The sequence below is a fragment of the Meriones unguiculatus genome, chromosome 11 (genome assembly GCF_030254825.1).
Source record: "Meriones unguiculatus strain TT.TT164.6M chromosome 11, Bangor_MerUng_6.1, whole genome shotgun sequence".
NCBI classification, from domain to species: Eukaryota; Metazoa; Chordata; class Mammalia; order Rodentia; family Muridae; genus Meriones; species Meriones unguiculatus.
The window spans coordinates 84,508,507-84,533,154 of record NC_083359.1 but is presented as its reverse complement, the minus strand read 5'-3'; the positions used below and the strand labels follow the sequence as shown (position 1 = coordinate 84,533,154).

The window sequence follows — 24,648 nt, the reverse complement described above, 5'->3', positions numbered from 1 at the left end:
CTTCTGTAGAATTATTTTCTAACTAGTCAGAATTGCTATTTAAAGAACTGAATCTACGGTTCCATGGACCATAATTTTTTTTCACTCAAGCTTAATTCTTTAAGAACCTCATTTGTATTCATATTATCATTTGCAATTTCCTTTTAGCTTCCTGAGATTAAAAATAACTTGGCTTATTCTTTATCCTGTCTATTCCCCATTGATATTATACCTTCAAAAATGAAATCTTATCATTTAATCCAAAAATAAAAACATTTTATAGAATCAAAAAGTGACATTAATAGACTAATCATTATTATCCATTCTTTTCATTATTGATAAGTCAAGTGTATACGCTTTTCTATAGATACCCAATGTTGCCAATTATATTTAAAATTTGGCAAGACATTCTGGAAGTCACAAACACACATCTAACCAATTTCTGTTTTAGAAAACAAACAAACAAACAAAAAAAAAAAACAGAACTCTTCACTGTCATTTTTTACAAGAAAAAAATTCCAAAATGCAGAACTAAGGTTGAGCATTAAAGCCAAAACGTTTTCCTTGGTCCCTTCCCTTTCCCTCATTTTACAGAGTCGGTGACTGTGAAAATATGCATAGCCCAAAATAGAGGCAATTCTGTGCCAGGTCAGCCACAGCCATTTCCAAGCCAAAGGGGAATTGACAGATACCCCCTTTACAAGTCTAGTGTTTGTAAATATCCAATGAAATGACTTCATTCTGTCAATTATTTCTGGAGAAAGCTGGCAGAATAGCATGGTAATTAAACTGAGAACTGATGGAAACTGTTAAACAGGGGAGTTATTTTGCCTAGCAGCTCTCCTTAGTGCTTTTTATGTGTTTTCATTTTTTAAAAATGCTTGAAATACTAGTGCCATTAAATGAACTGCTGTTTCAGTTGGGAAACATTTTTAAAATGTTCCATGAAGATGATGTATGGGAAAGAAGAAAGTCAGCTCCATAGTCTCTTCTTAAGGTTAGTATGACTTCCTTATACTGGGAATGATGAATTCTGAAGTCAAAAGATGATAAGCATAAAACATATTCCAAAGTCCAAACATCATATAGTCAAAACTCAGCGGCCCACATCTGTGTTTTCTTCATATAAATAGGTTATCTGCCACAAACTGTGCCTACTTACTCTCTCTTTAGCTCTTCTAACATTCTTTTTCCATTCATCTATTTGTCCATCCATCCATCCATCCATCCATCCATCCATCCATCCATCCATCCGTGTTATGGTAGCATCTCAGACATTGTTCTAGCTATTTGTATTGCAAGAATAAATAAAACCTATTTTCTCATGTACCTTTCATCTCTGCCTAACCATGCGTATGTTTATAGATTAAAAATTATAAGACTATAAACTTAAACTTGAAAGAACTCTGAATGTTTCCCAAAGAAAAGAAAACAAGCTGTTAACCAACCTATAGCCTGTCATTTGTCTGTGTATGCACGCCTGTTATGCTAGAGGCTAGAGGTTAATGTCAAGTGTTTTCCTCTATCACTTTCTACCTTTAAAAATGTTTTTGGTTGTTTTGGTTTTTTTGAGGTGGCATCTCGATTGGCTGACCCAGAAGCTTCAGGGGCCCCCTGCCTGTACATCCCCAGAACTGGAGTTACAGGCTCTGCCATGCCTATATATAGACACAAAATAATTGAAAAAAATTAAAAGTAAATAAAACCACTTATAATAGCATTAGGCTATTGACTAGAGATATATTGGAAAGAAGTGTAAGAGCCACTTACTGAAAGCTGGGAAGCTTGCTAAAGTAGTATAAGGCTTGTAATGTTTGAATCTGAAATTTCCCAGATACAGTTATGTTTTGACTACCAGTTCTGCATCTGTTGGTACTAATTTGAAAGGGTCCAGAATCTTCAGGAAGTAGATGGTTGGTACAAGTCATTCATTGGGGCACAGATCTTTGTCAGCCCCTGGTTACTGTCATGCTCTCTGTTTCACGATCCTCCATGATATACGAAGCTTCTGCCACATACTCCAGCCATTGTGAACTACTCTGTTTTGCCATGATGTCCCCTTCACCATGGAAAACTAGCACTAGAAACTGTGACTCAAACACAGCCCTGTTCCTTGCCCCTCTTCCATTGCTTTTGTCAAGTATTGGAGCCACAGTATTAAGGAACTGCCTCACATTGAGCTTTAAGGAAAAAAAAAAGTCACTGATTTTCTTCAACTAGTTAAAATGTTTTTATTAGCTAACGAGGTCATAGCTGAAAGGGGAGTGAAAAATATGGTTCATAATTTTTAGCACCATCGAAATTCATTCTAGAAAGGAATCTCCAATGCTTTTAATGAGGAACTGTTTCAAATGAGTGTTTAACTTGGAAAGATTTGTTCTTTCAGTACATACTGAGAGGCTAGCAGCTGCTGTGTGTTTTATAGTGGGTAAATAAGAGGTTCAGTGGTCCTATCATAGAACTATTATCAAACAGGGTGGGAGGATAAAAAATGTAAAATACAAATAACCCAGGAATTTCACTCAGTGCTATATAAATAATAAAAATTCATGAAGTAGGATTATAATATTCAGATAGTGTGGTCATTAAAAGCCTATGTGTGTTTTTGGACCATAACTTAAGCAGGAAGAACCAAACAACAAGAGAAAGAGCATAGCTTAAAGGAACAGCAACTGAGAAAGCTATGCTGGGAGAAGGTCTATATAGCCCAAAGCCAAAACAAGTCCAGTCTGACTAGAGTTCAAGGAGAGCGAAAAGGAGGAAAGACAGCTTAATATAGAAGACGTAGGCAGAGGCCAGATGATGTAGGATCACGGAGGAACTGGGATTTTAGCCAACGTTAATCAGGAAGCTATTTCACGTTTTAAAAATTACCAGTGTGCGTGGGAGGATGTGTGTGGGGTGTGCACACAACTGCATGTGGATGGACGTTCGAGCACCACCCCGTGCAGCTGGTTCTCTCCTTTCTCCCTTACGAAGCAGGACTTGAGCTCATGCGGTCAGTCTTGCACAGCAAGCACCTCAACCTCCCTAGCCAGCCAGCCAGCTACAGTTTATAAAGAGGCTACAAACACAATCAGGTTTTTAAAATTGAATAGTAAATTAATTTTATTATTTTATTTTTACACTGGGTCTCACATTTCAGCCAGGCTATTCTGTAATTCACGGTGTAACCCGGACTGGCTTCAGACTCATGCCATAGAATCTTGAGTGCTGGAATTACAGGGGTAAAACTACACATCTGGATCTAGATTTTTGGTTTTAACAGAAATGAACTGCTCTAGTGGAGAATCAACTGGTGACAATATTACAGATTGTAATTGTATCCAAATTGTCACAGATGATCCCTTTATACAAATACACAAACATGCTGAATTATAGATAAAACTTTTATTTAAACACAAAAATGTATGTCACAGAAATTAAAAGAATATAAAAAGAGAACACTACAAAATATAGTCACTCAAGACTGAGTTTTTTACATATAATTAAAAACAATCTAGTTAAGAATCTGAAAAGAGCAGAGCATATGATAATTAGAAAAACGCAGCCTACTGCTCTGAAAATAAGGAAGCCTGTGGTGTGTGGGCAAGCAACACCCCTGGTGTGTGTGGTGGTAAGGTCCAGATTTATAATGAAAATGGGGGAAATCTGACCTTAAATATAGTTGGTTTGACAAGACTGATACTTCTAACAAAACTAATCTATAGAGATACTATCTCAACTCAGAACAAAGAACTCTCACAGACCAAAGACTTTTGGAGCTAGGTTCCCATCAGAACATCTTACAGCATTTGACAAGAGCAGACTCCTTAAGGAAGGCCAACAGAACATCAAATAGGAAATTTAGAATGCTGCAAATGGGAAAGTATTGCTTTGTAGTGATTGATTGTATTAGCTTTTATTATATCATTCTGGTGCCTTGGTTTGCATCCAGGGTCAAGATAAAACCTTTTAAAACACTATAGTTACCATCTCTATTAAGATCAGTGATAAATCTTGAAGCACATAAAATGTATTTGTAAAATGTAACAGAGAATACACAAATTGGTTTAAGATTATTGGGTCCTTAGTAAATGGGAGTGTGCAGATGACAAGCTGAGTCAGCTGCCAGATTGTGTGTAATTGCTACATCCTATTCTGGAGTTAGTTAATGTATAGCTGTAACATTTAATCTATGTTCAAAACTTGAATGAAACGAATCCTTTGGGGTGGCATTTTACATTTCAAATGTATTGAAAAATAAACTTATCTTTAAGATAAACGTGTGGCATCCTTGAAATTTGGAAAACCCATTAAGTTTCAAAGTTCAAAGATTACAAGAAAGATGTCGAACGTTTTCTCCTGGTACCTAAATTGAATGCTTGTTTCAATTGTTGGTGCCATATTTTATTTTCCAGTATACTCCTTTATTTCAACTTAAAGATATTGGCCGATAAGCCGAAATATAAATACTCTGAGTTTTCAAATGTAGCCAATGTAATGTGGTCTGGTTGTTGTTAGCAAAAGTGGTGAAAAAGAAATATTGAAATACAACATTGTTCTGTTAAAAAAAAAAATCCTGACATTGACAAGCTTTGTTTGCATCTTTTTAATTTTCTAAATGCTACTTAAAACGAGGAAATAAAGCTCGAGAAGACAGATTTAGGCAAAACCTAATTCATCAATTAGTACTTGGGTGTGGAGACACATCTATAATCCCAGCACTTGGCTTGTGAATTAGAGACCCTCAAAATCTCTTGGGATCCCTCATCTACCAAAGAAACAAGAAAGCAAACTAGGTAGGAAGCAAACGAAACCTGCAAAATGCCTTTGTCTAACAGAGAACTGGCTACTGGATATAAAGCTGGGTTACTTAATCTTTCCCCACCACTTAGGACCTACAAGCCAGGGATGCTCCGGTACAGCCCACAGCCCAGGCAACCCAGCCTGTAGGCTTCGCCCCGCTGGTCACACAGGACCCGCCTCCCTCTCGGCCTCCTCTGCCACTGCCTCCCTCTCTGTTGTCCTCCGCCCTTCCTCACATTCTCATCGTTCCAATTCTCTCAAACTTATGGGTCAAGAAAAACTGGAACGCGTAACGGAGGCCTGTGAAGAGAGGAGAAGGCCCAGGAGGCGCGGTCCGCTGAGACATAGCTTCAGGCATCGCTCGGGACAGCCCCACGGGTGCCGGCACCTGAAGCCCAGGGGGTCCTCGCGCCACAGCTCGGCGCGGTGATTGGCTCTTCTCCGCGTCACGGAAGCAACCCGGATGCGCCTGGGGAGCTGTGTTGGCAGTCTGCGCGCCGAGGTTCGGGCACTCTTTGGGGTGCTGAGGGCTGGGCGGATGGCTCAGGATTGGGCGGGCTTCTCCGAGGAAGAGCTGAGGAGGCTAAGGCAGAATAAAGGTAACGTGTACGTGCTCGTGGTTGTGGAGTCTTGAGTGTGCGAAGGACAGGAGGTCTTGCGGGTGGGTGGGGGTCGTAGGGGCTGGAGCTGCGAGCGGGCGGACAGGGATGGTGGGCTCCCCGGGTGGGTTTCTTAGCTGCGGAGGCCAGAGGGCCGACCTAGGTCGGGAGGGGGCTCTCTTTTGGGATCCGGTTTTTGACGGTTTAAGTATTATTTTATTTTGTAAAAAGGAATGAGACTTGGGAAAGAAAGCGAAGCTACCACCTGAATGGCTTCTAAGGGAGGATTACAGCACGAGTCAATGATTGTAGACTTGGGGCTTATAGATTAACCAGACAGATTGTAAAATAATGTGGTGGCAGATATTGCACAGGTGGGTATCCATAGGTCAGGTCCATGCTGAGGATTTAATGGACACTGGTGATAGCTCTTGGAGGTTAAATGTTGGCAGAAGTTAGTTTGCCACAGCAGACGTTTAATGTAGGGCTTCGATATCTTTGTTATCTAAAAGTATATTTTAAAATATTTCTTCAGTTTGGATTTGGTTAGAAAGTGATAAAGACTTGAACTTCAAGGCCTGTCATTTGGTCATGAAACATTAGAGTGTGCACATAAAACAACTCATCTGTGACATCTGTGAGAACAGAGGAAGTAACTTCGCATCTTTATTCAAAGCCATGGTGGAACACAGTGATCAGCATAGAAATACCAAGTCTTCTACCTTGCTGCCAAAAATTGAATCTTCATCACAGCTGTCAAGAGTATAGTTAAATAATCTAGGAAGGTGGGATGGCTTGCCAGCAAAAATGAGGACATGGTGCTTTTAAAACACTTGAGTGCATGTGTAGTCAAGCATGTTCCTAGCCACCTTGTTTATAATATTAAGAAGTTAGAAACAAACTAGTTGTCTGCTAATAGGCAAGAGGATGAATAATAAGTGCTAGTTGGTGGGACTCTATTAATCACTAGCCACATTTTATTAATTTATAAATTACATAAATAGTTGCAAAAGGAGGAAGTTGCAGGTGGGTAGATACAGTCTTATAGAGTTTACATATGAACAGAATTGTGTAAAGCAGGTGTATTTTAAGACTGTATCTGATGAATATCAAAGGAATGAAACACAAAATTCTGATTGGTAGAGAGGCAAGAGGATATGATCAGAAAGGAATAAATACATACAGAAGTATTGGTAATCAAGAAATTAGGCTAAAACAGATTAAATTGAAGCAATACAAGAACTTTAACATAGCCAATTGTTTAAAGTAATGAATGTTAATTTTTCAGTGTAGTGTCGTGTGTGACATGGGTTGCCAGGTGAGGCTGACAGTAATTCCACACTGTCTCTTGACACATGGGAGTTAATTTTGGTAGGAAGAGTGTATGACATACATATGCACAACTCATGTATACATGCATATATGTAGTATATGTATACACACATGATCACTGGTTGATTTTACATGTAAAAATAGAGGAATGCAGTGAAACCATGCTGTCAGTTTTAAGATTAAATATTTATTTCTGTGTGTCTTTTATTATTCTTTACAATTTATTTATTTATTGTTTATGTGTGTGTGGGCCCCTTGGCCATAGCATGGACAAGGCAGTCAAAGCATGTCTTGTAGGAGTCAGTTTACTCCTTCTACCATGTGGGTTCTAAGGATCAGAACTGAGGTCTTCAGGCTTGGTGACAAGTGCTGATACCTGCTCAGCCATCTCACCCAATGTCATTATTCTTGATGTTAGTAGTCTCCTCTCTTTGTTCTTATCTAGTAATTTCCTTGCTATTCTTAATGTTTATGCTTTCATGAAATAATTTTTAAACAGGTTTACCTTATTTCAGGGAATAGGAATTTGGTTAGAATTGCACTGAATCTTCAGATCAGTTTGGCAATACTTGATCTCATTATGTAGCTAACAGTACCACTAAGATAATGTATGCTTCTACTTGTTTAAACCATCTGTAATGCCTTATAACAAATTTTAGAATTTTCCCCATACAAATCTTGAATGCTTTCTGTTGTTAGATTTTTCTTCCCTAGATGTATGACCATTTCTGTTTTGTATTGAAATAGTTTCTTTAATTATGTGATTAATTCTTTGCTAGTAATGTGTGAACAAACAAACTAAAAGAAATAATAGATGTTTCCAAGAAAAGGAATATGAATAGATATGAATATGAATCAGCAAGAAGCAGAGCTTTAGGAATCAAAAGCACAGTGAAGTCCTACCTTAGGCTGTCTTGGTTGCTGAAAGTTAAAACAGTACTATGTATTAATGTGTATTCTTACACATTGCTTTACAAAATGCATTTTGGAAAGCGGTTTAATATCTAATGTTGTGTCTTATCACCCAGTAGTTTGGGGGGTGATATCCAAGGCAAAATTTAGTAGGTAAGGAGATGTAAGAGAAGTAAAATCTGAAACCAACCTAAGTGTCCCTCAGGGGAAGATCGGGAAACTCTGGTTTTGTCACTCTATGGAATGTGATTCAGCACTTGAAATGAATAACTGTAAAAGTGTCAGTAGTGTGCATGAACACTGTCAACATGTTAAGTAAGAAATACTTACTTGTACAATACACTTTTGGTAAAATTAATACTTTTAGAAATACTTATACACCATTATTGGAAATGATCATTACATGATTAAAATGCTACTGGAGATGAGGATCAGATAGTACAAGATATAGAGTGGATCTCACAGATATAGTGTGTTGGCTATATTACACACACATGAAAAGTTAGGACTGAAGAAAAGACACTTGAGAGCTCTCACTGATCTTCCAGAGGACCTGGGGTCAGTTTCCAGCACACACTTGGCAGCTTACAACCTTAAGTAAAGTACAGTTCCTTGGGATCTGATGTCTCCTTCTGTCCTCTGGGCTCACTACACGTACATGTTGAAGTTACATGTAAGCAAAACACTCATATACATAAAATCTTTTAAAAATTTATTTGACTTTTCAGGATTTTCTCCCTGCTTTTGATTATCCAATTTTTAAAATGTTAATAGTAATAGTAAAAGTATTCACAAAACTAGCATCTGCTTGTTGGCCTTTGGTTTTTGATGTTTGTTGCTTTATACTACTGAGGATTGGACCCAGAGTCACTGTTGCTTCTCCTCTGAGCTGTATCAGCAACCTGGCCTTTAGCTATAACATGCCACCTCAGATTGAGAGTTGTTTTACACTATAGCATAATCCAGGTTTTTATGGTTGTTACAGTTCCCTACATTGAAGACCATGTGCAATTTATATAAAACTGTTATTTAAGAGCTGGAGCCAGAGCTAAGTAGTTGAGCACTTGCCTGTCATGTGAAAAGTCCTGGGTTCAATCCAACACCACAAAATAAATAAATAAGTAAATAAATAAATATAGAAATATTTTAAGTGCCTGTTTTTAATTGTGAAAAGCAGTGTCTGGCTGTATTGACCTAAATTACTTTAATGGCAGCAGCTGACTAGAAATTTTTGTGGCTAGACCTCCTTGTACTAGATTTATGCTCCTTGGTTGGCTTTAGTCTTGCTATTTAGTTTCCAGTACATAATACTGAAGCAGTGTGTTCTGTATTTATATGCCTTTATTTGTTTATTGATGTTAGTGAAAAATATATCATTCTAAGCTTTATATCTGTGTTCTGTAAAAATAGAAAGTAAAGTAGACATAGTTGAGTTACAAAGGAACTACTTATTCAGTTAATGTTTTCAGTTGAGCCCAAAACAGCCTCAGTGACATTTTTGATGGTATAAATAAGAACAGTAACTAACAATAATCTCTTACTGTAGAGGGGTATACTTTGTGTTTCTGAGAAAGTCCATGTCTCAGTTATTTTTCTTGTGGCTGTTAGGAAATACCTTAACAAAAACAACTTAAGAGAGAAGGGATCTATATTGGCTAGCAGAGAGTAGTGGCCATCATAGTGGAGAAGTCTTGGAGGCAGAAGCTGGAGTAACTGGTTGTGTTGCATCCTTGTTCTGAAAGCAGAGGACAGTGAGTGCCTATGTTAAAATCACTTTCTCTATTTTTATACAGTCAGAATATCAAACAGGGAATGGTGTCGCTAACAGTGGTTCCATACCCATAACTCTATCTCTCAGGCAATTCTAAATCTCATTAAGTTGATGATTCAGACTAACCAACACAGAACACAATTTTGGTAGTATATCTTTTTTTTTTTTTTTTAAATCCTTTTCTGTTACAGGGGATCTTTTTTCCTGGCCCCATACTCCCAGAATAATGACTCATGAAACTCAAAATATTATACAAATACCTAGCTATTTAGCCAGGCTCTTCTCTGACTAGCTCATAACTTAATAACACATTTAAACTGGTCTGTAATCTGCCATGTGGCTGGTTACCTGTGCTCAGGTACCCTGTGTTGTCCTCAAACCCTGCCTGTTGAATCTCATGGGTCTGGCTCTATCGCAGAATCCTTTCTGTCTGCCAGATGTCCTAACTCCTATTTTTTGCCTAAGTTATAGGCCATCAGATTTATTATTGACAGGCAAAATTTCCATACAGATATAAGATATTCTCTCACTAATTTTCTGTGCATATCTCACATTTCATTGTCTCTATGGGTTAAGTTACAACTGGAATGGCAGGTGTTGAGCCCAGTGAAGTAGTCTGAACCCAACCTAATGATTGCAAAGTTTCTGGCTTTACTTTGTAAAGTTTAAATTAATAAACTTGTACTTTAGGGGTCAGTGTACAGGATTCAAACATCATACTTGAAAAGTGTTTGTTTGTTTGTTTGTTTGTTTGTTTGTTTTTCTGTGCTGGGGATTGAACCCTGGGGTCTTGAATAGCCTGCTGGGCATTTGCTGTACCACTGTGTGACATGCCCAGCCTTAAAAGTCTTGTTTGAGTTGTTCACTTGTAAGGACTCATAATTTTATACAGCATGATTTTTGTAGATCATAGTAAATGTCGTGAAATTTACTGATTATCTGGCCTAAGAATTTAATCTTGATATAAATAGTCCCCAAAAGGATCATGATTTGTGCTTTAAAAAACATCCCAGAATTTGTTGTATCCTGCTCTGTTGCTTGTTTCAGCCTCTGTTAATATTGTTTGAGTACATTGATGAGAACTTATCTGGTCTTTGGTGAATGAATATGCCTTTGACTGATCTGTAAGCTAAAACTGTTAAAGTAGCATTGTTTGAAGGTGTAAATCTAAAAGGATGTGTCACATTTGAAAAAAACAGCCATTAGTTGTTTCTGTAGTACAGGAAAACATGTGAATCAAAACTACCAATAACAATATTTCAGAGAATTCAGTTGGCAACTTAGTTAAATTAGTCAATTCTTTCATAGTCCTCAAGTTGAAATGAAAACTTTGCCTTGTGTCCTTGGACCTGATTCAATTAAATAGATTTTCTGTAAAGATGAGCTGAGAGCAAGGCTGGGTTTTGTTGATTAATAGTATGATATAAGAACTGTTGAACCAGGAAAATGGATGATTTTTCCTGGACTTTCAAGATAGAGGATGGGAATTTAATGCCACTGCTTTATGTTTTTAGAGAAATGATTGTTATTTGTTGTTCACACAGGGAATTGTCATTCACTCTCTTTTATGTAGATCCGTTTGAACCTCAGCGCCGTCTTCCTGTGAAAAAAACTCGACAACAGCTTCAGCGAGAAAAAGCCCTTCTAGCACAGAGCCAAAAGCTTGGTCTTCAAGATGGATCCACCACATTACTTCCAGAGCAGCTGCTGTCTGCACCCAAACAGAAAGCGAACAATCAAAAATCGTGTCCTTCCCCTGCTGCTCCTAGTCCTCTCACGCTCACCTCCTCTACAGGCAATGGAAAGCCACAAGGTGTTGAAAGTCAACCACGAGAACCAGGACTTGAGAATTCCCATCACAAAAATGCTGAGATTCGAGCTCAAAAGCCAGATTGCAAAGAGGAGAAAAAGAAAATGGAATTGTTAGTAAGTCTATGAGACTTCTCATCTTTTCCCCCCAGGGACTTGGAAAAAATATAGTTTGTTGAGTTTTTGCCTAGAATGTAGCACCTAAATGTATTATGAACTAAATACATTGTTTTGTCATTTACTCTTTACAACAGCCTTATAATATGTGCTAATTTTTTTCACCTCATGGAGGAGTTATCTAGGATGTAAAGAAGATACTGTTTCTTTTTTTCCTTCATTATTATTGTTGTTGATGTTATTATTTACAGTTTATTCACTTTGTGTACTAGTTGTAGCTCCCTTCCTCATCTCCTCCCGGTCCCAAACACCCTCCCTCTTCTCCCATATCCCTCCTATCCCTCTTCCCTAGTCCACAGATAGGGGAAGTCCTCCTCTCCTACTGTCTGACCCTAGTCCCATCAGGACTGCCTAGATCCTCTACCTCTGTAGGCTGGCTAGGTCATCCCACCAGGGAGAAGACTCCAGGAGCAGGCAACCAAGTTCACACCAGACTGTCTCTTCTCCCCTTACGAGGTTACCCACTTGGACACTTAGCTGTCTATGGTTTCCATCTGAGCAGGGGATCTAGGTCCTCTCTATGCATGATCTTTCATTGATATATCAGTCTCTGCAGTCTCCCTGGGCCCAGCATTTTTGGCTTTGTTGCTCTCCTTGTGAGGGTCCTGCCCCTTCCAGTTCCTTTTATACCCTTCTTCCATAAGATTCCCTGTGCTCTGGCCAAAGTTTAGCTGTGGGTCACTGCATCTTCTTTGATCCCCTTCTGGGTGGAGTCTTTCAGAGGACTTTTATGGTAGGATCCTGTCCTATACCCTCTCTTCTGCCACTTCCTGTGTCAATCCTGTTTGCCTTCTAAATGAGGATCCTCCTTGTTGTTCAGCTTCTTTAGGTCTGTAGATTTTAGTATGTTTATCCTCTATTATATGGTTATTGTCCACTTATAAGTGAGTATATACCATGCGTCTCTTTCTAGGTTACCTCACTCAGGATGGTCTTTTCTAATTCTATCCATTTACCTGTAAGTTTGATAATGTTTCTTAAAGCTAGATATATGGCCCATTTCTGTAAGTCTAGCACTTGGGCTAAGGCAGGAGCTGTCTAGGCTTGAGGCCAGAGTGACCTATGTAGTGAGTATCCAGCTAAGCTTAGCTATATAGCAAGGCCCCTCTCAAGTTTATACACACACACACGTACACATGCCTCTCAAATTTACACACACACCATCTTTCTAAAGCTACCATACACAGCCAATAAATAATAAGAGTGATTTTTGTTTTAGAACCTATATAGTTTGTATATAGTTTAGCTATGCCCAAATAGAAATTTCCATTTGCTAACTTGTAAATTCTTTGTAATGGGAAGAAAAAATGGTATTTGTTTTTCCTTTTCTGAATTTTTTCAAAGTATATTATGCTTTTCCCAATATCAAATATATTCCTCATCCCTCCTGGTCCAGTTTTTGTGTCAAGAGAGTCCTGCTCACCATAGTTTTATCAGGATTCATTTTGATGAGATATATAAAGCTATGTGAATTAAGTTTCTTTGCTTGGTTTTTGTTTTGTTTTACCACAGCGCCCCACCTTATAGCTCAGGAAGCCTTTGAGTTTGTGATTGTGATGGACATTTTGGGTGACATGTTATTAGGAAAATCATTGTATTTTAGATGCTCTGGAGCAGCCACAGGAGACAGTAATTTGAGGAACCATTGGTTTCAAAAAGGAAGAGTTCTGAAATGATAAGCTTAGGAAAGGAGAATGATATCCTACAGTGTTCCGTGATGACTTCTCATTTTCCTGAGTGAGGCAAAGACTCGAGAATAGAGAAATAAGAGAGCAAGGATAAAGGGAATGCCTGCTTCCTGGTGTAGCATAATATCAGAGACCCCAGAGGAAGAAATGTCCTGGTCAAAGTAATGATTAGAGAATGACAGGTGTCTGTGTACAGGCGGGAACCGGGTGAACAGGGCCTGAAGAGCCTGTGGAGTGGAAAACGTGCGCCATGGCTGATGCTGAGCCTTGGTAGAAGCTGTAGTAACACACGGGCAGGTTTAGAAGTGATTGTAAGGTCTGTGGGTAAAGACGTTGGATGGGCTGGATAAACACCAGTAGGAGGAAGAAGGATCTTTCCTGGGACTTTTATTTCAGTTGATAGCTTTATGACTATGGACATATCCATAATCTTTTTCAGAACTGGAAATGTTAGAGGATATAGTACATGTTTTCAGATCTTTGACTTTGTGTTTTACAGTATTCCATTTGCCTTTAGCTCAGACAACTACTCATTTAAAACTGTAAGAGTTGGCGATGAAGGACTCAACAGGTTATATTTGTATATATATTTGTATTGTATGTACACATATGTGCCCATAACAATAATGTCTGTCAACCTGAGTGGGGTATGGAAGGATTGGAGGGAGGAAAGAGAAGGGGAAAACGATATGATTTTGTTTCAACTAAAAACCTGTTTTAACCTATTAAAAAAAAAAGAGTTGGAGAGAAGTGAGCAGACTGAAAGAAAATGTAAGAAACAAGTATTGGCTGTTATGTTAAGATATTGAGGGAATCCAGACTTTGCATAAAGAAAATTCTAGAAGGTAAAGCCTGTATACCAATATACTTTGATTTCAATTTTACATATGTTACTATCCACGGACACATTTCTTTGTACTCCTAAAAGAATTCCACAATACTTGGGCTTCCATTTCGTGGGTTCCTAGATTATACACATATATAGATTTCAAAGGTCCAATTTATGGAAGCCTCTTTACTTCAGATCATGTTCTTTGTTCGTATTAGAACAGAATAATGAGCTGCAGATGGTTTTCTTTTGAGGGAATTTTTGAAAAAAAATATATGTAATCTGCCTGATTAAATTTTATGCGTAGGAGACAGACTGGTAAGGTGTAGGGTTCATTCATTTTTGTACTTTTTTTTCAGGCAAGAAAAATCTCGTTGGGAAGTCCTCCAACAAGAACAGCGAGTAATGGAAGAGAAAAATAAACGTAAGAAAGCCCTTTTGGCTCAAGCCATTGCGGAAAGGTAAGGCATCTGGATGGGGGCTTGTGACCCACAGTCATGTCTGTAGAGCTCATGTTTATTTTCCCATGCCTTACCCAATAAACTGATACTTTGCTACTCTTACTTTTAGGACAAATTATGCCTTAAATGATACTGCAATTCTAGTTTTACCTTTTAGGGAGGATTTCTTTTTTGTTTTCTTAAGTAATGAATCATGTTTGTGGTGACAGCTGCAAGTGCAGGGCTGGCATCAGTGTTAGCCGTCTGTTAACACACAGTCACGAGGCAGGAGAAGTAGGCATCAGTGTGTGTAAATGAGCAGCAAATGCAGGTTTATTTCTGACGTATCAGCCGCCCAGCATGTAGAGGCGAAAGTGCAGTGCAGGAGTGACTCATAAACATGAGTCATAAACATGGGTTGTGTTTCTTAAATCATTGCCTGTGCTTTGTTGGTGACTTAGAGTAGCTGTCATACACCCTGGGCAAGGTCTGTTTTCCCCCCTCACCTTCAGTGTTGAGTGTGTCAGTTGTCTCTTCTCGTGTACTCTATCGCGCCTGCCCCAACTGCAGCACCCCAGGCAAGCCATTCTTCCACGCCCTTGCTGCTCTTCCTGTGCTTTGAGCTTATTGATCCTGTTCTCCTGTGGCCTTAAGTAGTTGCTGAACAGAAAACAAGCAACTATTCAATGACGTTTTGCTTTTAAGACCTTCAGATAGGAGTGGTGGAATCTGCCTGCCATGCCAGCACTGCCAAGACTGAGACAAGAAGATTGTTCTAAGTGCAGGGTCAGCCTTGGTTGCACAGCTGTAGAGCAAGACCCTGGGTTAAACTGTTGCTTCTTGAGGTTTGAATTGGCGTAAGGGCAGAAGAGGTGAAAGGAAGATAGGTAGATATGAGAATAACTCAGAAACATTTGAAAAAGATTCTTCCCTTCTATAACAACTTCTCATGAAGTATAATAAAGTATAATAAAAATATTAAACTCAGAGGCTGACTTACATTTTAAGAAGAAGAACAAAATATAAAATAATAAAACTGTCTTTTTCTCTTCAAGTGATTTTAAAAGGATTCTCTTGGCCTTTACTAAGGGTAGAGACTGTTTATTGGGTATTTTACAACCCAATAAAGTTTAGGTGTATTGAGCTTATTGAAGTAGTGCACACCTGTAATCCTGACATTCAGCAGGTAGAGGCAGGAGAATTGTGAGTGTGGAGCCAGTGTCAGCCATGTTGTTCTCTGTCTTAAAAGAATGTATTGATTCCATAGTTCAGCCATTGTTTAAGGCAGAATAAAATAGGGACAGCAGTGTAGGGATGAAAAGCCCACTGCAGAAGTCAGGAGTGCAGGCTGCCCTGCGGTAGGTCAGTGGGGGTGCCCTACTCCCTAGAGAGCCTGTGTAAAATTTCGAAATGAGTAGATTCTTGATTGTAGCTTCACTTCTGTGTATGACTCTGTTTCTGAAATCCATGTGCACACACTTGCATTCATGTGCACACACACACACACATACACACACACTTGTGTATGGTGAAGGGACAGATAATCGAGTTGGGTGTGCTTTTCAACAGAAAAGATGGTGTGAGTCCAGTGGATAATGCTAAGGGCCTTGATGGTTTTCCAAGGAAACAAGATGAGGCTGAGGAAATTGAAAACATAGATGTTATCAGACAAGGAAGTGTTCTTTATGTCAAGGGAGGGTGAGAGGTTAAAATGGACTCCGGAAGGAGAATGGAATTCTGGGCTTTCGAAAGCTATGTTGGATACTTTGATATGAAGGGAATATTGACATGTTCTTTCAGGACATTTTTTAGTGAGTAGATGTAAGTTCACAAATGAAGTGTTAACCAGGGACTTTTATAAAAATTTTAGTTTTTGCTTTCTTCATGAAAATGATATGTACTAATAGAAAGTTTAGGAAAACAAGAACAAAAGAACATTTGTTTCAATTCTGATTTAATTACCATCCTTTTCTATGTGTACCATGTATGGAAATGAGGTCTTAAAGTGTTTTTTCTTTTTTTTTCTCTAACTCACATTTCTGGTTTTCCAGATCTAAAAGGACTCAAGCAGAGACCATGAAACTAAAGAGGATTCAGAAGGAGTTACAAGCCTTAGACGACATGGTGTCGGCTGATATTGGAATCCTCAGGAACAGAATTGACCAGGCCAGCCTAGAGTATTCCTATGCACGGTGGGTAGGGGAGAAAGGTCTGAGCAGACTGGCTTAAGTCGTGTCTGTTATTAACCGTGCCAGTGGGTTCTATGAAATTACCAGTAACATCTCATGAGAATGCCATTTGTAATGATCTGATTCAAGTGGCTGCCTGTCCTACGGCTCAGCCTTGTTGAAATTCCTGCTACAACACTTCCTGAATTAGTCGTTTGCATTTTAATGTTTCCTGATTATCCTTCAGCACATTAACATTCAAGACCCTGAGTGTTTCAGGATCTATCAAATTATGTCTGATTAGCCTGTTTCAGAACTAAATGATTCTAACACCTAGTCTCTGTTCCATTAAAAATTTGACTCTTTGCTATTGCCTTTATGAAATTGGAGCCAAATTATTTTTATCAAAGTAAGAAAATTAAATTTTTGAAAAAATTTTTGGATATAAGCTAGGAATGATTGGACCTGCATATATTCTCAGCACTCAGGAGGGTGAGGCAGGAAGATCACTGAAAGTTCAGGGCTAAGTCTGTCTATAAATAGAAAGAAAAACTATTATGGACGTATTTTCTTTAATATCCTCTAAGAATTGTGAAGTTTGTTTCTTCCTTGTTTGGTTATACTTTATTTTTTTAAAAAATGCTATGCTATCATGGGCTTCCTTGGTTTTCTACTGCTTCCTTTTTTTCTAAAGGGAAAAACACATTGTGGAATATTTTTAAAGTGAATAAACACATGTAAAGCATTACATGGGCTTTGCAAACAGATAAAAGGGCAAAAAAAAAATATGCCCAATTTCAGGGTTCTCAGTCCCTTCAGCATTGCTTTAATCATCCCAGTTTGTCTTTTTTTCACAAGGGAATGCTGTGCTAATGATTCAGCTTTGTATCTTTCCCTGTAACACTAGAAATCAATCAGAATGCTTCATTAGTCTCGGGTAAACCACAGCATCAGAATGTTTATATAACAATTTAATAAAGCGGAAATGCTTGGTGATAGTTTTAATTCACTGTTTAGTGTTTGAAAGAAGCCTGTGGTTGTTCCTGTGATTTGGGTAATTGTTGTTTGCTCATGAGACATAATGGGTTGCCTTTATTAGTGGACAGCCTAAATTAATGCCATCAGAAGCTGATAACCACAAGTTCCCAATTTCTGTTACTGTCAAGGAGGTAACTAGAATTTCATTACAAATAAACTCAGCCTTGACTTTTAGTACATCTTATTCTCTGCCACGGAGCTGCCGGAGGGTTGTTTTCTCACCTCTGTACCCTCTGATCTAGATGGTTCATAGCATTCTGTTGTCCTGGCTCAGCAGGAAAAGTCTGAGTGTGTTTTAAATTATTTCTTGTATTTTTTGAGATTACATATAATAATATAATTACATCATTTTTCCTTCTCTTTTTCAAAGCCTCCAATGTATCTCTCCTTGTTATTTTTTAAATTTGTGGTCTCTTTCTTTTATCGGTTGGTAGCGTGTGTGTGTACATTCCTAAATACATAAATACAACGTGCTCAGTCTGTTTTACTTCTGAGAAAGCTACAGAAATATGTCCTTTTCACATTGATTATTAGGTAGAAAATGTCAGTTTTTAGCTTTCAAAAATCGTAGAGAAGGTAGAATTACCATTTTTTTTACTGAAACTGCAGAGAATTCTTAGACAGTAAAAGTGTTTCACATCATATATTTTTATTTTGTATGTTTAGTAAGCTAAAGATATCATTTGCATGATGCTTTTACTGACATAACTTTGAGTGGTTGCTGATGTGTGAGGCTCTTTTTCAAAGGTGAAGCTCTGATGGGGAATCAGAGAAGCCACAGACAGTCCTAGCTGGAACTAGAATTGTGTTTTGTTCATTCATAAAATTAGTACAGAATTTTCTATATTTGTATTTGTGGTTATTGAGGAATTACAGATACTTGTGTTTCCTTTTGAAATGATAAATTGCATGTGGAATTCACATTTCCTTGTTATCCTTAGAAATATACTTTCAGTCATTGGGAGTGAAGAAATTCATTTGAGAGGACTCTTCTGAACACTGATACGTCAATTGCATGATCCGTTTTACTGTTTAGACTCCAGGCCATGACTGTGCATTGTTTTAGTTCCCTAGGACAGTTACCACAAGCTGTATGCCTTAAAATGCCAGAAAGTTCTCATCTTGCGTTTCTGGAGACTAGAAACCCAAAATAAATGTGTTAGCAGAGACATGATTTCTAAGAGACCCTACGGATCAATTTTTTGCTGATGGCTATACCTACCTATTCCTTAACTTCTGGTCACAGCTATCCATCCTGTGTTTCCATAGTCACGTGTTTCCTCCGGTCCCCATATTTCCTCTGCCTGCTCCTGCACAGGCTCCATGTGATTGTATTTAGGACACACTGGAATTCAAATTCCCTCCTCTTAAAGCCTTCCATCACATCTGTTCTGGAAACTAACTTCTAAAGTTTCACAGATTCAAAATTAATATTTTTGAAAAGCTGGATTTTAGCTTACACTCATATTTGAATTTGTCTAGCAGCATCAGAATACCTTTCTCTGTCAATTTTCTCTATTTCCAACATTCATGATAAATTTTAAAAGTTGTTCAGTTGTATTCAGTAAAAACCAAAAATATTAAAGTGACAGTATTAGCATATTCTTGAGAGGTAATACTTTGAACAAAGCACCAGGGAATTAACAGATGATAAATTATTCAGTTACCATATCATTTTTTTACATCATCTCCTGTTTTCTTGATATTTCAGTTTTTATGGTAGATAAGAATGAAAACTTCCTATGGTGTCTCCAGATAGAGGGATAATATTGCTTAGATCATATTTTATTAGCTGAGATTCTTCTGTTCTTCCAAAATTCTAAGAAAGGATAAAATTCACGTTAGTCCATAAAACAGAACTTTTCAGGAAAAAAAAAAAAAAAAAAAGAGACCTGTAAGGAACCCAGTGGTATAAAAAGGGTTAAATACTATGTGTTTTTTTTTTTTTTAAAAAAAGAACTTCAAAGGTACCCAGACCAACAAATTATTTCTTAAACCTTTAAATAACATTAAATCACTCAGTGTCCCCTTAAAATAACAAAACAATTTTATAATTACATTTCCAGTTCAGTGTGTCTTACTGTCTTATGTATAATGATCTTATTATTCTCTTGCAGAGTACCCATCATACCCAGATTCAGTATGGGGGACAAGACCCCTAGGCTAATCATGTAGTTTGTGAAACTAACCAATATTTTAAACATCAGTCACTCTGCAGGAGAATATATGTGCATGCTTTAGGCCAGAAAGACTTTAAATAAATAAACAAAATACAGAATCTTAAGTGATTTATCTGGGGTGAGCCTGGATGAATTAAAATCCATGGACCTGATTGCAAATGTTAATTTCAATTCAGTATTCATGAACCCAAGTCTGTAAATCTCTACTGACTGGAGAAGCAGAGGTGGAGAGTGGAGGTAGGAACAGACCTGGAGAGAAGAGAATTTGGAGAAAAGGCTAAGGTATTCATATATCTTTAATGTCACTACTCTTGACTTAAAACATTCATAAGCAGCTTATATTACCAAATGTAGAAATAAAGAACCCAACTACCCAATAAAGTTCTTTTAACATAATTTGTGTTTCATAGGTGGTTATTGAAAAACGGTGTATTCATTCTTAGGTTTATTAGGTACAGTGAAATAAAAGAAGTATAATAAATGAACACTATGTCAATAACAATTTTAAAACTATAAATACCAGAACTCTAAATTTCCTATAGCTGTAGTTTTAGATACGTGTCAGTAAATGGCATTGATGGTTTTTATTTGGGTGGTCTGAAGGGGAAATCATTTCTTGGGCATTGGAAAGGATTCTTGGACTGTTTATACTGCTGAATCTCAAACCACAGTTTTCTGTGACTCTGCTGTCATTGTTTTACAGATAGACCCAAGACTGAGATGCAGTCCCTGCCAGTTACTCTACTAGTTTTTGGTCTTTGCATGACTTTTTCTCTACTCCTGCAGGAATCTAAGTATTTCACTCAAGATGTTGACCCTGGTGGTACACCAGAATTTATATCCATTTCCAGGCCATTTCATTCACAGGCTAAAGTGGTTCATGACCAACAACATTAAGAACTCTATTTAAACTGAGATGAGAAAGGCCTATCCATGCTCTCTGTCTGGATATGGAGAAATTGAATGGAATGAATCTGATAGCCACAGCTGATGGCCGATTTGGCCTGAATATAAAGGAGAACACAGGTAGAAATGGTGTGACTTCTTAGCACTGAGAGAAGCCTGTCATTCTGGTGATTTGCCTGTGATACTGCTCTTTGTATCCTGCTAGTTTGGCTAGATACCCATGGGTTCTAAGACCAAAAAGTACACAGAGTGGACAGCAGAGTACAGGTTCAAGCCTTCAGTTTTCTTCAGTCAAACCTTTTATAGTTTTCAGTATGTCCTTTTAAGATAGAGAGTCTTAGCAGGAGGTGTAATTCTTTCTTATTTTCTGTAAATTATACTTAAAGCTGCATATTAGAATGAGTGAAATTAAATAGGTCATCATAACTGGTAAGCCAACAGGGCCTTCACAAATATTAGTGGCAATTAAATTGAACTAGTTGATAAATTGGAGTTTCTTTTCTTTCTGGAGAGGAAAAATAATCTACTTTGTTCTAAAGAGAAGTAACACATTATGTAGGAAGTGAAGACACGATACCCTTACTGTTTATAGCAACCTAGTGGCAAGGGGCTGGGGGAGATTTCAGGGTGGCTTATCCCCTAGAGTTGTCTAACTTCACAAGAGACCAGCATTACCCATTCATACAGCATATACAGCAGGTGCCTAAAATGGCAATTCATTCCTTTCCGTTCCTCCTCCTCATGTATGCTAGGCAAGTACCCTGCCATTGAGCTATATTCTCAGCCTATAAAATCTCTCTTCCATGTAACAATAGTCTGTTGTTACGTGGAATGAAAACAGCTTAGCCTAGAGATTTTCAACTAGGAGCACGTGTGTCCCTCGGAAAGATGTTGGCAATGTGCAGAGACACTTCTGATATGTGGCTTAGTGGGTGGTGGTACTAATGCATAACACCAGCAGCGCTGTTCAGCATCCTTACAACCTGCCCCTCACAAGAAAGGACTCTGTGGCCCAAACTATCAGTGTGGACTTTGAGAAATCCCGCCTAAACTGACCGTGGCCTGGTGGCCTGGTGGTTTCTCTTCTTGGTATTTACCCTCACTTGGCATCATTTAGTTGAGTATGCTCTGTCATTATGTTCATTCCTTTTTCATTAAATATATTTTCCTAGTCCATTAATATGAATTTTCTTTCTCTACCTCTTGTTTTCCCTCCCATGAGGCAAATAGGATGTTTGTAACTGTTCTATAATGTGTTATGGATACAACTGTTTTTATCTCCATTAATAACAACTCCTTTTTTTATGACAAAACATTTAACCAACTGTGTATTTCAAGTTCCTTGTACTAAAGCTAGTTTGTGCTGGCTTCTGAGAGTAGGTTCTGGGTATTCGGAGTATCACACAAATAGTTTGAAATTAGTTGGGGTGGCAGTAGTTTGTGCTAAATGCCACAAGTCTGAGCTCTCTGTTTACTCCTCGCCCTGAGCTAACTTGCCATAAAGTGAACTTTCTTGATTGTGTCTGCTGCCACTCAGACACAGCCTTGGAAAGACATACAGAAGAACCACAGGTGATAAACCTAAATGAGAATGTTGTGATCATGACAGCATCCCAGCCTGGTTTACCTTCCTGTTGCCAGCCATTGTTAAAGTATCAGTATCCATAGCTGCAGTCCGCAGTTTGGGTTTGTTTCTGGCTAAGAAAGCTTCACCACTGAAAATGAGTGAACCTGTCTTTGCATGTGCTCTTACAGGAAGCGCTTTGACCGGGCTGAAGCTGAGTACATTACAGCAAAGCTGGATTTACAGCGCAAAACCGAGACAAAAGAACAGCTTACCGAACACCTCTGTACCATCATCCAGCAGAACGAACTCCGGAAGGCCAAGAAACTGGAGGAGCTGATGCAGCAGCTGGACGTGCACGCTGATGAGGAGGCTTTGGAACTGGAGGTGGAGGTCGAACAGTTGCTTCGAGAACAAGAAGCAGAGGCAGGCAAACAAGTGGTTCCTGCGGAGAGGCTGTGTCAGCCTGACGGGGAGAGTGTGTCCTCAGGAACGGCTGAAGAGAGCAAAGAGCCTCAAGAGCAAGCTACTTCCCCACAGGCAGACAAGCCTGGCAAACACTGCAGTAGCACTTCTCTTAGCCCAGACAGAGGAGCCAAGAACTCTTCAGCTGCTGTGGCCACATGAGGGGCCGGTGTTTTCTCAGTTAACATATTTCCATGCTAAATTATAGCCTGTCCCATAAAACTTCTTTAAACCTGTTTGAACCATTCTTAGTGTTAGTATATTACTATGTCAGATCATCCCAAAGTCACAATTGTGACGGTTTCCTATGTAAGACATGTTGACTCCTTGGTGTTCCTTCAGTCCTTGTTACTGAGTTAAAATAAGTGAATCAAAGGATGGAAGAGCCAGGGTCCCTGGGTTTGATCTCCAGCACTACAAAAAGAGCAAAATACTGAGTTAAATAAGTGACTCAAGGGATGGAGGAGCCGCGGTCCCTGGGTTTGATCTCCAGCACTACAGAAAGCAAAATGGTGGGACGAAAACTACACGGCCAGAGTGTTTGAGCAGGTAGATTCAGAAAAACAAAGTGAGATGCTTTTTAATACTTGACCACACTTAACTTGTGAGAAAATAACAAGATTGCTTGGCTTCTATGCAGTCATTAAAAAGCCAGAAATTATTACATACAGAGAGAGGAGAAGAGAAAAAGAGGTCAGATTACCAATCTGGATACTACTAGAATGACTACACACAACTTGGAAATCAACTTGGAAATTATGTAAGGAATTAGAAAACTTAAGCCAGCATACCCTTTAAATTGCTGGTAAATGGTTTCTTGTTTACACCTGAATTTTGGTTAGTTGATACCCATCCATAAACATACTGTCTGTGTGTAACTTTACATTTACTGTACTGTTTTTCTTAATGGATCGACAGGCAAAATTCAGACAAATTTTTAAAGTGAATACGGAAATGGTGAATTTTATTGCCACTTGATAATCCAACAATGATGTATGAGAGATTTATATGTTGGGTATTGATTATACTGTCATAAAGCATTTAAATCATTAAAGTACTCATTTTCTAATTAGTTTCATAATTTGTTAATCACCTGTTTTTTAATGCTTGACCACTGATTGTGCTAGATGTGAGTGTTTTAGTTTTGCCACAAAATACACCAACATTATCATAAATTATGGTCTGTTTAGCAGAGATTACAAAAAATAAACATTTTGGTCATAAAAAAGGAGCTGTTATTAAAGAAGATAAAGACATTTGCATCCATAATGCATTATAGAAAAGTTGCAGACATCCTGTTTTTAAATTGTTAAAGGCATTATCTTCTGATAATAAGGATGCTTTGTATTTTTCAGTGACCTAAGCTGCAAGTATGATTTCCAGTTGCTGACTTCTAAGCACAAACATTTATTTAGATGCTGTTATTTTTATTTATGAAAAACTCCATTGCCCTGTACAGTCTTATTTTTCTAAGGAATAAACAAGTCTGATATGTTTACAGTATGGTCTTTCATTCACCTCAAAAAACATGTTTCAAGCCTTTTAATATGTGTTAAATAGTATGTGTGTGTAACATGGAATCACAGAACAAATGTACTGCCTGCCACACCTGTTACAGTTCTATACTTCTGTTACATTTTCTGCCTATTTCTACTAACAATTTTACTTTATAACTTTTGTGTGTGATGCTTTCAAATATGTGCTATAAAAGTTCCACTGAAATCATTACTTTGACAAAACATTGTCTTGCCCACATTTCCTCAGTTGGTATCTGAGTGCCCAGGTGATCATATAAATGACAAAATTATATTGCATCAGTTTTATGCAAAGACAGCTGTAGCCCATGTGTGCGAGGATCCAGAGCAAATGTATGAGAACTGGAGGTTCCTGTTGTGAGGACCATATGCACTGACTTTCCCAAGATAGCCCTGGAACACATCCTTTAAAATACGCTTGATCCGCTTTGGTCTATAAATGCACAAGTAGTTCTTGTGAAGGAAACC

At 38.2% G+C, this 24,648-nt stretch overlaps 1 protein-coding gene across 2 annotated transcripts; it reads left to right on the top strand.

Moving 5' to 3' along the window:
• Positions 1-5,206: 5,206 nt before the first annotated feature.
• On the top strand, positions 5,207-24,143 carry Gorab (golgin, RAB6 interacting). Of its 2 annotated transcripts, XM_021638724.2 has the most exons (5): positions 5,207-5,366; positions 10,955-11,303; positions 14,244-14,345; positions 16,376-16,516; positions 22,372-24,143. In XM_021638724.2, the coding sequence occupies exons 1-5, from the start codon at positions 5,231-5,233 to the stop codon at positions 22,805-22,807; spliced, it is 1,164 nt and encodes a 387-aa protein (XP_021494399.1). In that variant the 5' UTR covers positions 5,207-5,230; the 3' UTR covers positions 22,808-24,143. The 2 variants fall into 2 exon arrangements, with proteins under 2 accessions (XP_021494399.1, XP_021494398.1); XM_021638723.2 differs by lacking the exon at positions 5,207-5,366 and having other exon boundaries at positions 11,171-11,307.
• The last annotated feature ends 505 nt before the right edge of the window (positions 24,144-24,648 follow it).